This window comes from Impatiens glandulifera, chromosome 5 (assembly GCF_907164915.1).
Source record: "Impatiens glandulifera chromosome 5, dImpGla2.1, whole genome shotgun sequence".
Lineage (NCBI taxonomy): Eukaryota > Viridiplantae > Streptophyta > Magnoliopsida > Ericales > Balsaminaceae > Impatiens > Impatiens glandulifera.
The window spans coordinates 40,417,242-40,430,566 of NC_061866.1; the positions used below are offsets into that span (position 1 = coordinate 40,417,242).

A 13,325-nucleotide genomic window follows, 5' to 3' on the forward strand; every position below is an offset into this window, starting at 1 on the left:
TATATTTTAATATTTCTATATATTATAAAATTGTTTAATTATAATGAAGTCAAATATTACAAAACTAAAAATTAAAATTCTTATTATAGTTTTGTATTGAAATTTTAAAATTATTAATTAATCTAATAAATATAAATTAAATAAATACTAGTAATATATATGTATTCAAATATAAAAAAAGTAACAGTACCATATTTTAAATCATTCATAAATATTATTATTATAATTTATTATGTTATTATTACTAAATAAAAATTATAATTCATTTTATTAGTTATTAAGAGAATATATTATTTTTAAAAAAATTATCAAATAAAACATATATAATAAAAAAAACTTCAACAACAAAAGTAAATTATATTAAAGAAAGATAATGGGACTGAAAAAAGATTAACAGAAAATAGAAAAGAGAAAAAAAAAAGATTCATATTAAAGAATACATTCCCTAGGAAGGGTCATGTGGGCCTATGTCGGATTTATCAAGGAAATGGGGGCAGGTCGCTCGGGTCAGGCATGCCCATGTTGGGATCCATGTCAGGCAAGTCATTTTGAGGGAAATCAGTGAGCAGAGGCTGAAATTCTATGGCCGGTTGAAAATCCATATTGGGAAGAGGCTGGAACCCCATGTTTGCATATTGATAATCTACATTTATAGGCTCAAACATCATGTTTGTAGGTTGGAAGTTCATAGGATGAGGCTCAAATCCCATATTGGGAGTCAGAAACTCCATGAATGGAGGAAGAGGAGAATACGTGATCATGTTGGGCTCCATAGAAGAACCAAACCTCCCATGATGTACATCTTGGCTTACAACAAGATGCTGTCTACCACCAACTCCACTCCCACTGGCATTAAATTGAGGAGGAGGATTGAAAGAGGAGTCCCTCCGACGGATCTCCATCAACTTTTCAACCTCCATTAAGTTTTGGCTAGCAACACTAGCCAAGTACTCAAAACCCTCCACATTCAAATTTGACAGTGCACTTTGTGGGCTTATCATGGATTGAAACATGATATAGGTTATTTCTTTAAGACGATTCTCCCGTTGTAATCTTTTCAGCTTCTCTTCTACCTTTTCAATCCTCTGCCTTGTGAAGGTCTCTTGGTTGACCTTACGTTTCCCTTGATCAATCTTCGGAAAATTTAGAAACTTCGTAATAAGTCTCCGGACTTCATTTATGGATGGCCATACAACAGGTTGTGAATCAAATTCACTATAGATGATCACACACCCCTCAACTCCACATAGAGTAGTGAGTTCATCTAATTTCTTCACAATACAAACTTTTCTCTTTTTGAATGTAGTTTTTCTCACAGTGCGATTGAGAATATAAGAAAGTTTGACCTTCTTTCTAATGCCGCTGCTTTTAGTCATGGTGTTTCTAAAAGAGATTGGATAAGAAACTATTTTTTTTTTCAAATGTGTTGTGAATTTGTTAGGCTAGAACTCTCCTTATATAGGTTTTTTTAGAAAAAAATTGATAAAATTTTGTTTGAAAGACTCTTACTTTAGATACATCATAATCAATGTGCTAACCAAATCTTCAAAATTTAATTCGTAGATTTTGTAATTAACTGTGTAAAATTTACTACTATAAGAGCTAAATTTCTATATTATGATGGTAGATTAAATAAATAATTATGATATAAAATCAAATTTTTTTTAATTAAAATATTTCTTCTTTTGGATTATAACGGTAATATTCCTTTGACACAATATTTTTATTTTTAAATAATTACATTCTCTCAATACAAACAATTTTTATCCATAAACATAAAATAGTTTTAGAAGAAAATTAATTTTTAATGTCATTTTGTATTTAAAATTGAAATATTTATTTAATATTTGTTTTTAATTAATTAATAAGAGGATATATATAAGTTCATTAAAAATCTAAAAAAATTACTTTGAAAAAATCTAAAAAATTACTTTGAATGGAAAATATTCTGTAAGATGGTGAATTATAGTATCCCTATGTAACTATTGTCATCATGATAGTTAACTAAAACTAATAAAATTAATTAATTCATATATATAAGATTTCATCAATATTGTAAAAAATTTACTACCATAAAAAGTGATTCCTTTTGTGATTATTATTTTTATTAAAAGAAAAGAGTGCTCTATAAATAAGGAAAAGTATAATAAAATAAAATCTTTCATATTTTATTCCCATATTTGATTGAATTTTACAAATAAAGGTTTTTATAGAAAATTAATAAAATATTCATATATTCTAATAATTCTATAGAAAATATTACCTTGTATAATAACATAAATATAACTTCAAACTTATTTATTAAAAAAAAATGTATGTTATCACTCATCTTCTGTAAATTAATAAGTATTTTTTTTTATAAATCAGAATTTTATTTCAAACATTTTTTTACGATAAATCGTAACTCAAAGACAACTTTTTTTATTTTGATAATAATAAAGTGTACTTCAAAAAAAAAATCAAAAAAAAAATATTCCAAAGATTAATCAAGCACCCCAAAACCCCATGAATCATGAAGAAGGTGGTAAATCTTAACCACTTTTGTAGCCAAACACTTTGTCTAATCAAAAATCCATTATAGCCATGTAACCCTCTATATTCAATTAACAAAATCATTTGTAACCAATTGTTATGGTAACTTTGTTTTGTAATTGTATAAAATTACTCATTTTTCTAGCCATGATGAAAAGAAGCCCCTTTGTAACTCCCATAAGCTTATACTTTTTTTAGAAAAAAACTAAGTACACTTTTTTAACTCAATTAACCCTGTTGTAGCCAAAGACCCTATATAATTAAAATTTATAATAGCCAAGCAACCCTAAATATTTAAGATCTATAATAACCAAGCAGACCTATTAACCAAGTAACCTATTTACGGATTAACTCGTGTGCAATTGTATCCAATTATTTCTTTTGTAGACATGAAGACATTTCTATCCCCATAAACATGTACCCTTTGTTGAAAAAAAACTACCATTACTCAATTAACCCTCTTGTAATCAATCATCCATTATGTAGTCAAATAATACTACATCTATCTTCAATTAACCAAGTAACTCATTTGTAACAATGTACCAAGTTACTCTATAATTATATCAAATTATCTCTTTTGTAGCATTATGACATGAAGACCACTAACAACACCAACGAAAAAATACAAAAACTTAATCTTCCAAAATTAATTAACAAAAACAGTCAACATCTTAATGAATCAACATGAAATGATAACTGATATAAAGAAAACCAATATTATGGGTATCTCTTATCCTAACACCAAACTGGATCCAACCACCATAGAAACATCTATATAAAGCACAAACTTACCTTTGAATGCCAATATCAACTAGGTGTGGAGCCCGAGATGCTAGGACCCATGACAAAGGGTGATTTTTCATCGAATCCTTAGTTCTTCTCCGATTTGTGGAATGATATTAGTACGGTCCAACAGAAAAAGATAGATCGACTTTGCTGGTAAATCAATAGACAAATGAGGCGGCGGCTACAAAACCCTAGAAAAATCTCTCTAATATATATATATATATATATATATATATATATATATATATATATATATATATATATATATATATATATATACAAACGCTTAACAAAATATCATTCTACAAAACCAAAAGTTACGTGGCGCACTTTGGTTGGTCAATGTTACGTGTGTGACGTAGACGATCTTCATTTTACTAATAAAAAAATTTAAAATAAATTTCTCATTAACTTGAAAATTTAAAATAATCAATTAAATGTCTCGTCAATATTTAAATTAAAATTTAAATTTAGCAAATAATGTAAATTTTGTTAATTCGAGAAGCTAATACGACCCTGAGTAATGAGCATGACCATACTCCACATTAAAATATCTTTAGTGAGAATTAAACTTGTGATATTTAGTTTTTTAAACAAATTTATGATGTAAACTTCTTTTATTAATAAAAAAAAATCAAGCACTAAATACTTAAAAATAATTTAATAATTAAATTTTTTTATACAAAAACAATTATCTTAAGTATTTTTTTAATGTAAAAAACTAGCATCATCCTTCACAACCATAAATCCACTTCAATTTATGATTTATTAACTGATAATCAAATCGTCGTGACCTTTGTTTTTCAGACACTATTATCATTTGAATTACCTTAGTAAGTTAATTATCTTAAAAAATTATGATAAAATATTAATTAATTAATTATATACAGTAAAATTTCTATAAATTAATACTCGATAAATTAATAACCTCGATAAAATTAGTAATTTGTCCAATCCCAACTTGGACGAGTACAAAATTGGACCTCAATCGATAAAATAAGAAGATAATAACTTTTTTGAAATCTGAGTATACATATTGGTCCCAACGAAATTATAAATTAATAAAAAGATTCCAAATTCTAAGATTGTTTAGTAAAAATAATCTATAGTCACTTTTTTTTTGAAATTCCAATCAGTATTGAGTTTATCTTTAAATTTCCTCATTGCACTTAGGAGTTTGGGCATTGTCTTCTTGTATTGCAACAAAAAGTTGTGAAGAGTTGTTGTCGCTTACAATGCTTCTTTCCGAGTGACCAATTCCAAAGTTATTGAATCATCCTTAACTTTGTCATCGACCGGATTTTGAATGGTATCTGCCACAATTTATTCAATGTTTTTAACCTCGTAACATTCATTATTTTCACTAGGATAATCTAGCAAGTGATTCATATCCATTTTATGCCGATAATGCATACCCGTAATCAAGTTCTCAAGCTCACGAAACTCACAAATGTCTTCTCCGGAATTATTAAAATATATCAGTCCCAACATTATTAGTTTACAGTGATTTTAATATAAATAAATAAATATATATATATATATATATATATATATATATATATATATATATATATATATATATATATATATATATATATATATATATATATATATATATATATATATATATATATACACACGAAGTTATCATAATTTGACAAATTCCACTAAATTTTTTTATCTTTTATGAATCATTCTTATTATTTGAATTTATTTAGAGAGTTTATTTACTATACAAAATTATTAACGTGATTTGCGACGAATATATAACTTGCAAGGTTTTTTCATATAAATAATTTTTCGCAAATATGTGTGTCGTAAATACTCTGACAAATAAGCATTTAATCGAAATGTTTTTGCAATGAAATTTCGAATTTATATATTTTAAATATTGCTACAGAGTTTGCAACAATATTTTAGCTGAAAATTTTGACAAAATTTTCTACATAATAATAAATTTTTTCTAATTATTTTCAACATTCATTCCTACTATTTGTTCACAACTTATTTATGGAATATATGTAGCAAAATTTAATTTTTTATATTTTATCATTTTAATTTTTACATAATTATATTTATATTATATTCAAATAAAATACAATAAAACTAAATATAAAACCAAAATAAATTCAAAATATATATCTAAAACAAATAACATAATCAATCATTCATTATCATAAAATATACTTAAAATAAAATAGTCAATCATCTGTTATCATAAAATATATTCAAATTAAACTTTATCACAAAGCCATTAAAGTTAAAACATATTTTATAAATCTTATACAATACCACTGCTATTAATACTAACAAAATCGATAAACACATTGATTTTTTTATACACCAAATATTACAACGCGACTGAATAAAAATTCGATCATTCAAGCACATATCACCAACGAAAGAACAAATCTCGAAACTACAATAAAATTAAATTAAATATAAAATTAATTATAAAACTTTATATTACCTTCAATTTAACATTAATAACACCACAAAATAAAAAATAAATAAGTAATAACAAAATAGATAAAATAAAATAAATTAATTTTATATTAACACAGGGCCGACCGTAGGGTAAGGCAACCAATGCACTTGCATATGGCCCCCCACTTTTATAGGGCCTCCATTTTTTTATATTTAATAATATTATATTATTAATATTATTTTTTCCTCTTTTTTCTCCTTTAATATTAAATATATATTATAAAAATAACTTTTTTTTATCTAAGTCTCGTATTATAATATATTAATTATTTATATTTTATTTTATTAATTAAAATTAAAATTTATTTTTTTTACTATTTTAGGGCCCCAAAATTTAAATTTGAATAGGGCCTCCAAAATTTTAAGGCTTATCAGACCGGCCTATACTCTCTCTACTATCATATATATTTTAACCTATACGCTAATATAATCCCAATTCAATGTAATCTAGTGGTAAATATAAAATTTAGGATACTGCAACTAATTATTATACTATGGTTCTACTAAGATATATTATTACATTTAAGTAAAATGTTATTCGTATCACATTTATTCGACAATATGTCAGCATCAATGACCCAATCAAACTTCATAAAACATTGAGTGATATGTACTTGACATTAAACATTGTAAAACTCATAAATTATATCTAACATAACAATTACAAACATATAACCCAAAAACTAACTAAGCACACATATTTGAAAAATTGTAAATTAAATTAATTTCATTTAGCATACTCTCTTTTATAATATAACATACTCCGCCTTAAAAAAGTGGACCAATTTGTAAATGTCACATATTTTGGTTTCATCTGATATACCTAATAACAAAAAATTAACTATAATTTTAAATAATTGGACAATAACATTAAAGATAATTAGTAAAATTGAAATTCATACACTATCATTGTAATGTATTCCGACTTTTAAATGTTGTCATGGTTTAAAAATTATTTTTGTTTTAAGTATCTTATTGGAGTATCTGATTTAAATTAAATAATATGATGAAATACACTTTAATTATATATATATATATTAAAAATTGGATAACATTTATTCCTTATGTATCTACGATTTTTTTTTATTTTATATTATTTATAAATTATGTATACATTAACAAATTTGATAATTATGTATAAATTAGGTATACACTTTAATTATATATATATTAACAAATTTAATAAGTACATATCTACGAATTTTGCGATGCACCAATCTTATCCAATTAGTGTTGTTCAATATTCAATGTATAGGACTAACACCCCTGAGTGGCCACCCACAAGACTTGAGTGCATATAAGCCATTAGGATATTTCACAGTTCTTGATCGAAGCCCATCACCATTTTTACTTTCTTCCTCAAAGTCCCGTCAATGAAAGTATAACTCGGGTGAGAATCTTCATCTTATTGTAAATCTTTATTGATGCTACTTAGATTTGGGTATGCATTTCATGTTTGATTAATTCTCTTAATTACAAGAATGGTAAACAGAGAGACTTGCATATTATACTTCGGACATTCCTTATAGATAGTGCGTCGGCTACCACATTGTCTTTACCTCTGATGAACTATACTGTGAAGTCGTAACCCATAAGCTTATAGAGCCATTTTTCTTGGACTGGCGTTTGCACCCTATGTTCAAGAAGATGCTTAAGCGATTCATGATATGTCCGAACAACGAAATGTTTATATCGTAAATAGGGCATCCACTTCTCCACCGCAAAGGTAAGTACTAACATTCCCTCTCGTATGTAGAAGAAGGGCCCTTGGTGCTAGGAACGACCCTACTAATGAATGCAATCGGTTTATTGTTCTACATGAAAACATCCTCGACTCCACTCCCACTTTCATCAGTCTCAACATCAAAGAGAATAGCAAAAGTCTAGTAAAGCTAAGATAGACGGACTAACCATTAACTATTTAAGCTTTATGAATTCCAACTCTACTTCATTAGTCCAACCAAATTCTCTCTTTTTTTCACAAGTTCCTGAGCGGTTGTGCAATCAACTCATAACCACATATGAACCTTCAATAGTATTCCGTAAGACCCAAAAATTCTCTAAGTTGCTTGACAAATGTAGGGGTAGGGTAGACCACGTTTATATTGTAGTTAGCTTGTCCGGATCTGCAGCCACTCCTTCCTTAGTTATTGTATGTTACATGTATGATATTTGTTTACACGGTTACACCCGAATTCATATTTCTCCCTATTAAGGAATAGAGTGTGAGTTCTCAGAGTGTCCACAGTCTAATCTATTTTAAAAGATGTCAGTGTTCTTTCTAGTTGGGATTGTATATGAGAATATCATAAAAAAAACACTAAGACAAATTTCCTTAAGTACAACTTAAGCACTTAATTCATTAATTTTTGGAAGGTGGATGGAGCATTCGTTAATCCAAACGACATCACCATAAATTTATATAACCCTTCGTGCGTTAAAAAACAGTTTTATGACAGTCAGTAGCCTTCATACGAATTTGATGGTAGCCCAACCTAAGATCCAATTTAGAAAAAAAAATTGGACTCATGAACCTCTTCGAGAGTTCTTTAATATGTTCGGTATTGGAAATTTATCCTTAATTCTAGCTGCATTCAACAATCGATAATCTATACAAAGTCTACATGTAAAATCTTTTTTCCATACCAAGACTCTTGTAGTAGAAAAAGTAATATGACTTTGTTGAATTATTCATTTATCTATAATGTCATCTACCATGGTTTCAATCTCTATTTTTTTTTTATAGTGTTGGGTATCTATAAAAACAAATACACACCGGTTTTGTTCCCTCTTTAAGAGTAATTTGATGATCATGTTTGCGAGCGGTAGGCAATTCAGATGGTCTCTGAAACAGGTCTTCATATTTGACTAAGATTTGACTTAGTTCTTCAGGAGCTCCATGGAAACTCATTACTGAAATTGCAAAAAATTGTCCACTGTTATCTTGTACATTACTCAATTTTACTAATGTTGTTTTGTTTCATTTTAACAATAATTTAGGTAAATTTTCTCCTTCCAGTATGTTAATTTTTGTTTAATCAACTCCTTGCAGGTACTTTCTCGTTCCCTTTTTGACGAATTCGAGTGTAAGCTTTTCTAAATCCCACGATGAGGGCCCTAAAGTAATAAGTCACTCAATGTCTAACACCATATCATAATTGTACATCGGTAATATTTTCATATAAGCTTGATATTATTCTTCATTCATAATTAATTTCAGGTTTTGGCGGTTAGATATATTAGTATTATTATTTTTATTAGCACTTAAGGGTATTTTAGTCTATTAGCACTTAAGAGTATTTCAGTCTATTGTAATCAGTAACTATATAAACTCTTTCATTAAATTCAGTTTATGTTATGTTTACTAATAAGAAATTCTAGCACTTCTCTCTTTATTTTATCATGGTATTAGAGCCTCCATTTATGGATTCTCTTTGTTCAACCTAATTCATTAAATCTACATCTTTCGATTTGAATTTGGTGTTTGAGTCTGCAACTATCAATGGTATTTTTCGTTTTCGCTTCCTTTTACTCTAGCTAATTTAGTTTGGAAATTTGTATTTGTGTCGCGTCGTGCCGCATCGTGTCGCGTCGTGCCGCATCGTGTCGCGTCGTGCCGCATCGTGTCGCGTCGTGCCGCATCGTGTCGCGTCGTGCCATATTCATGTTATTGTATTTGTATTGTCGTTTTTGGTATCTGTATTCATGTTGCGTCGTGCTGCGTCGTGTCACATCGTGTCGTTTCGTGCCATATTTGTGCTGATGTATTTGGTTTATTGTTGGAGATTTATATTCGTGTCGTGTCGTGTTGTGTCGTGCAATATTTGTTGTTGCTGATTTTGGGTTGGTTAAACCATGTCCTTACATAGTTTTGTAAATATTTGTGTTGTTGTATTTGGGTTGTCATTGAATATTTGTACTCGTTTGATATTGGTAATACAATTACTGCTCTAACCATGGATCCATATATGTTTGAGAAGTTTGAGCAGTTTAAGTAGTTCATCTCTTCACAGTCACATGCCATGTCCGCCTCATTTCATTAAGGTTTGTCATCATCTGATAATTCAGGTAAATCGTCTCTCTTATGGATATTAGATTCAGGTGCATCTAATAATATGTCTCATAATATTAACTCATTTGTGTAAGTCAATTATGTTCCACCATCTTCTGTCATGACTGGCAATGGTACTCCAATGCCATTGGAAGGAATTGGTTCAGTACATACATCATGTTTCTCTCTCCCAAATGCCTACCATATTCCCCGTATTTCTGTAAACATTGTATCTGTTAGTCAATTGTGTGATTCTGGTCTCACAGTTTTGTTTACTTCTTCTAATTGTTGTGTTAAAAACCCACAATCACAAAAGGTGAGTGGGACGGGCTATAGGAAAGGAGAACTTTATGTTTTAGATGAATTCAAAGTATCAGATGTTGCTGCCTCCAGCATTGACTTGTCATCATTTCGTTTGAATAATCCATCTTCGGAATTTTACCATTGGCATTCTCGTTTGGGTCTTGTTTCTGGATTTCGTTTAAAGTTTTTAGTGTATACTGGAGTGTTGGGTAGTTTAGAAAGTCATGACATTTCAGATTGTAGTGGTTGCAAATTGACTAAATTTTCAGCATTGCCTTTTTATAAAAATGTTTTTTTTTTTCCATTGCTCCATTTGATCTCGTGCATTCTGATGTGTGGGGACCTTCTCATGTTTCTTCTAAAGGAGGTTCTCGATATTATGCTTTGTTTGTGATGACTTCACTCGTTATATTTGGGTTTATCTAATGAAACACAAGTCTGAATTTCTTACTATAGTCACCAATTTTCGAGCTCTTGTGAGAACCCAACATTCTTCTGTCATTAAATGTTTTAGGTGTGATTTGGGAGGTGAATACACTTCTAATGATTTCTCTCAGTTACTTGCCTCTGATGGTACAATTTACCAAATCTCATGTACTGACACTCCTAGTGTGACTGAAAGAAAACATCGTCATCTTGTTGAAACATCTCGTTCTTTTATGCTATCAACCGAGGTTCCTAGTGTGTTTTGGGGGAAGTAGTTTTTACCGCTGCTCATTTAATCAATAGAATCCCAAATATCTAATAATTCATGTTTGTCCCCTTTTGAAAAATTATATGGTCATTCACCTGATTATTCCTCTTTGCTTGTTTTCGGTTGTATTTTTGTTTTGTCCTTCGACCACATGTTGAACGTAATAAGTTGTCTCCTCGATCTGCCTTATTTGTCTTTCTGGGTTATGGTGTTGTTCAAAAGGGTATCGTTGTTTTGATCGAGTTAGTCAAAAATTATATGTTTCGCGTCATGTTGTATTTTTAGAGCTTATTTCATTCTTCTTTGTTCCCGCTAGTTCAAATCATATGACCCAAGCAGATCTAGTTCGTATTGATCCCTTTGACACTAAGCCCGATGAATATATATCTGATACTTTAGTTCACGATACATCCACCTCCCATGTTCCTGCTCCTACGACCACCCAAATTCCGGATGAGATTGTGAATCCTCTTCCTAGTCTATCTGATACTTTGGTTCACGATACATCCACCTCCCATGTCCCTTCTCCTACGATCACCCAATTGTCGGATGAGATTGTGGATCCTCCTCCCCGTCACTCCACTCGCATTCATAAGTCTACTAAACTTCCCGATTTTAAGTACTCCTCTTATTCTACTTCATTTGCTTCCTTTGTCACTTCTGTTCATCGTTTTTCTGAGCCTTCATCCTATAAGGAGGCAGTTCGCGATCTCCTTTGGCAGACTGCTATGTCTGAGGAACTTACTGCTTTACATCAGACTCTGCTTTACATCAGACTCTGCTTTACATCAGACTCATACATGAGATTTGGTTTCACTACCGTCTGGAAAACATTCCATTGGCTCGTTGGATCTACAAGATTAAAACAAAATCAAATGGTTTCATTGAGCGATACAAGGCTCGACTTGTTGCTAAAGGCTATTCTAAAAAATATGGCATGGATTATGAGGAAACATTTGCTCCTGTTGCGAAAATGACAACTGTTCGCACTTTGATTGTTGTTGCTTCGGTTTGTAATGGAAAATCGATCAAATGGATGTGAAGAATGCTTTCTTGAATGGTGACCTTCATGAAGAGGTTTATATTATGCCTCCCCGGGTGTTCCTCATCAACTTGGTGAAGTTTGCAATATTCACAAAGCTCTTTATGGTCTTAAACAAGCACCACGTGCCTGGTTTGAAAAATTCTCTATGGTGATCATTTCGCTTGGCTTTCTTCCTAGTCACCATGATTCGGTTTTATTTGTCAAGCGTACAATAGTAGGACACATTCTTCTATCCTTATATGTTGGATGATATGATTATAACAGGTGATGATCATGATGGTATTGAATCATTGAAGTATGAGTTATCACACTCATTCGTTATGAAAGATTTGGGCATGCTACGTTATTTTTTGGGAATTGAGGTAGCTTATTCTCCAAAAGGTTATCTCTTATCTCAATATAAGTACATTGCTGATTTGTTTGAGCGTGCTCGACTAACTAACAACCGAATTGTTGATACACCTCTTGAGACCAATGTTAGATACTCTCTGTCCGATGGCACTCCTTTGGAGTCGTACCATTGTTGGCAGCTTAGTTTATCTTAATGTAACTCGCCCAGACATTGCGCATGTAGTTCATGTGGTTAGTCAGTTTGTCACCGCCCTACTACAATTCATTGGACTACTATTCTTCGTATTCTTAGGTATCTTCGGGGCACTCAATTTCATAGTCTCATGTTTCCTTCCACATCTTCATTATAGTTGTGTGCCTACTCTGATGCGGATTGGGATGGTGATCCTACGGACCGCAAATTGACCACTGGATATTGTATTTTCCTCGGTGATTCGCTTATTTCATGGAAGAGCAAGAAACAAGATGTCATTTCTCGGTCTTCTACAGAAGCTAAGTATCGTGCCATGGCCTCAACTACTTGTGAAATTGTTTGGTTATGTAGATTACATACTGATATGGGTATTTCTCTTTCTCACTCTACTCCGCTACATTGTGATAATCAAAGTGCTATCTAGATTGCACGGAATTCTGTCTTTCATGAGCGAACCAAACATATCGAGATTGATTGTCATGTCACTCGTCATCATCTACAGACTCACATCATCACTTTGTCATTCGTTCCTTCCTCCTTGCAGGTTGTTGATATATTTACTAAAGCGCATTCGACTCCGCGCTTTCGTTTTCTGACTGACAAACTCTCAATGCATATTATTGTTGCATAGTGAGTTTGAGAGGGGATATTAGATATATTAGTTTTATTATATTTATTAACACTTAAGGGTATTTTAGTCTATTAGCACTTAAGGGTATTTCAGTCTATTGTACTAACTATATAAATTCTTTCATTATATTCAATTTATTTTATATTTGCTAATAAGAAACCTAACCTTTCTCTCTTTATTTTATCATTAACAACAACCCTCACTCAACAGATTGGTACTATCAACTACTTTTATAACTAATATTGGCGTGGC

At 30.4% G+C, this 13,325-nt stretch overlaps 2 protein-coding genes across 2 annotated transcripts; one reads left to right on the forward strand and one right to left on the reverse strand.

Moving 5' to 3' along the window:
- Positions 1-479: 479 nt before the first annotated feature.
- On the reverse strand, positions 480-1,376 carry LOC124939341 (agamous-like MADS-box protein AGL80). Its single transcript, XM_047479823.1, has one exon. The coding sequence runs from the start codon at positions 1,374-1,376 to the stop codon at positions 480-482; it is 897 nt and encodes a 298-aa protein (XP_047335779.1).
- A 10,509-nt stretch (positions 1,377-11,885) lies between these two features.
- LOC124939342 (uncharacterized mitochondrial protein AtMg00810-like) lies at positions 11,886-12,866 on the forward strand. The gene is made up of 4 exons (XM_047479824.1): positions 11,886-12,027; positions 12,163-12,279; positions 12,380-12,480; positions 12,600-12,866. The coding sequence occupies exons 1-4, from the start codon at positions 11,886-11,888 to the stop codon at positions 12,864-12,866; spliced, it is 627 nt and encodes a 208-aa protein (XP_047335780.1).
- Positions 12,867-13,325: the final 459 nt, after the last annotated feature.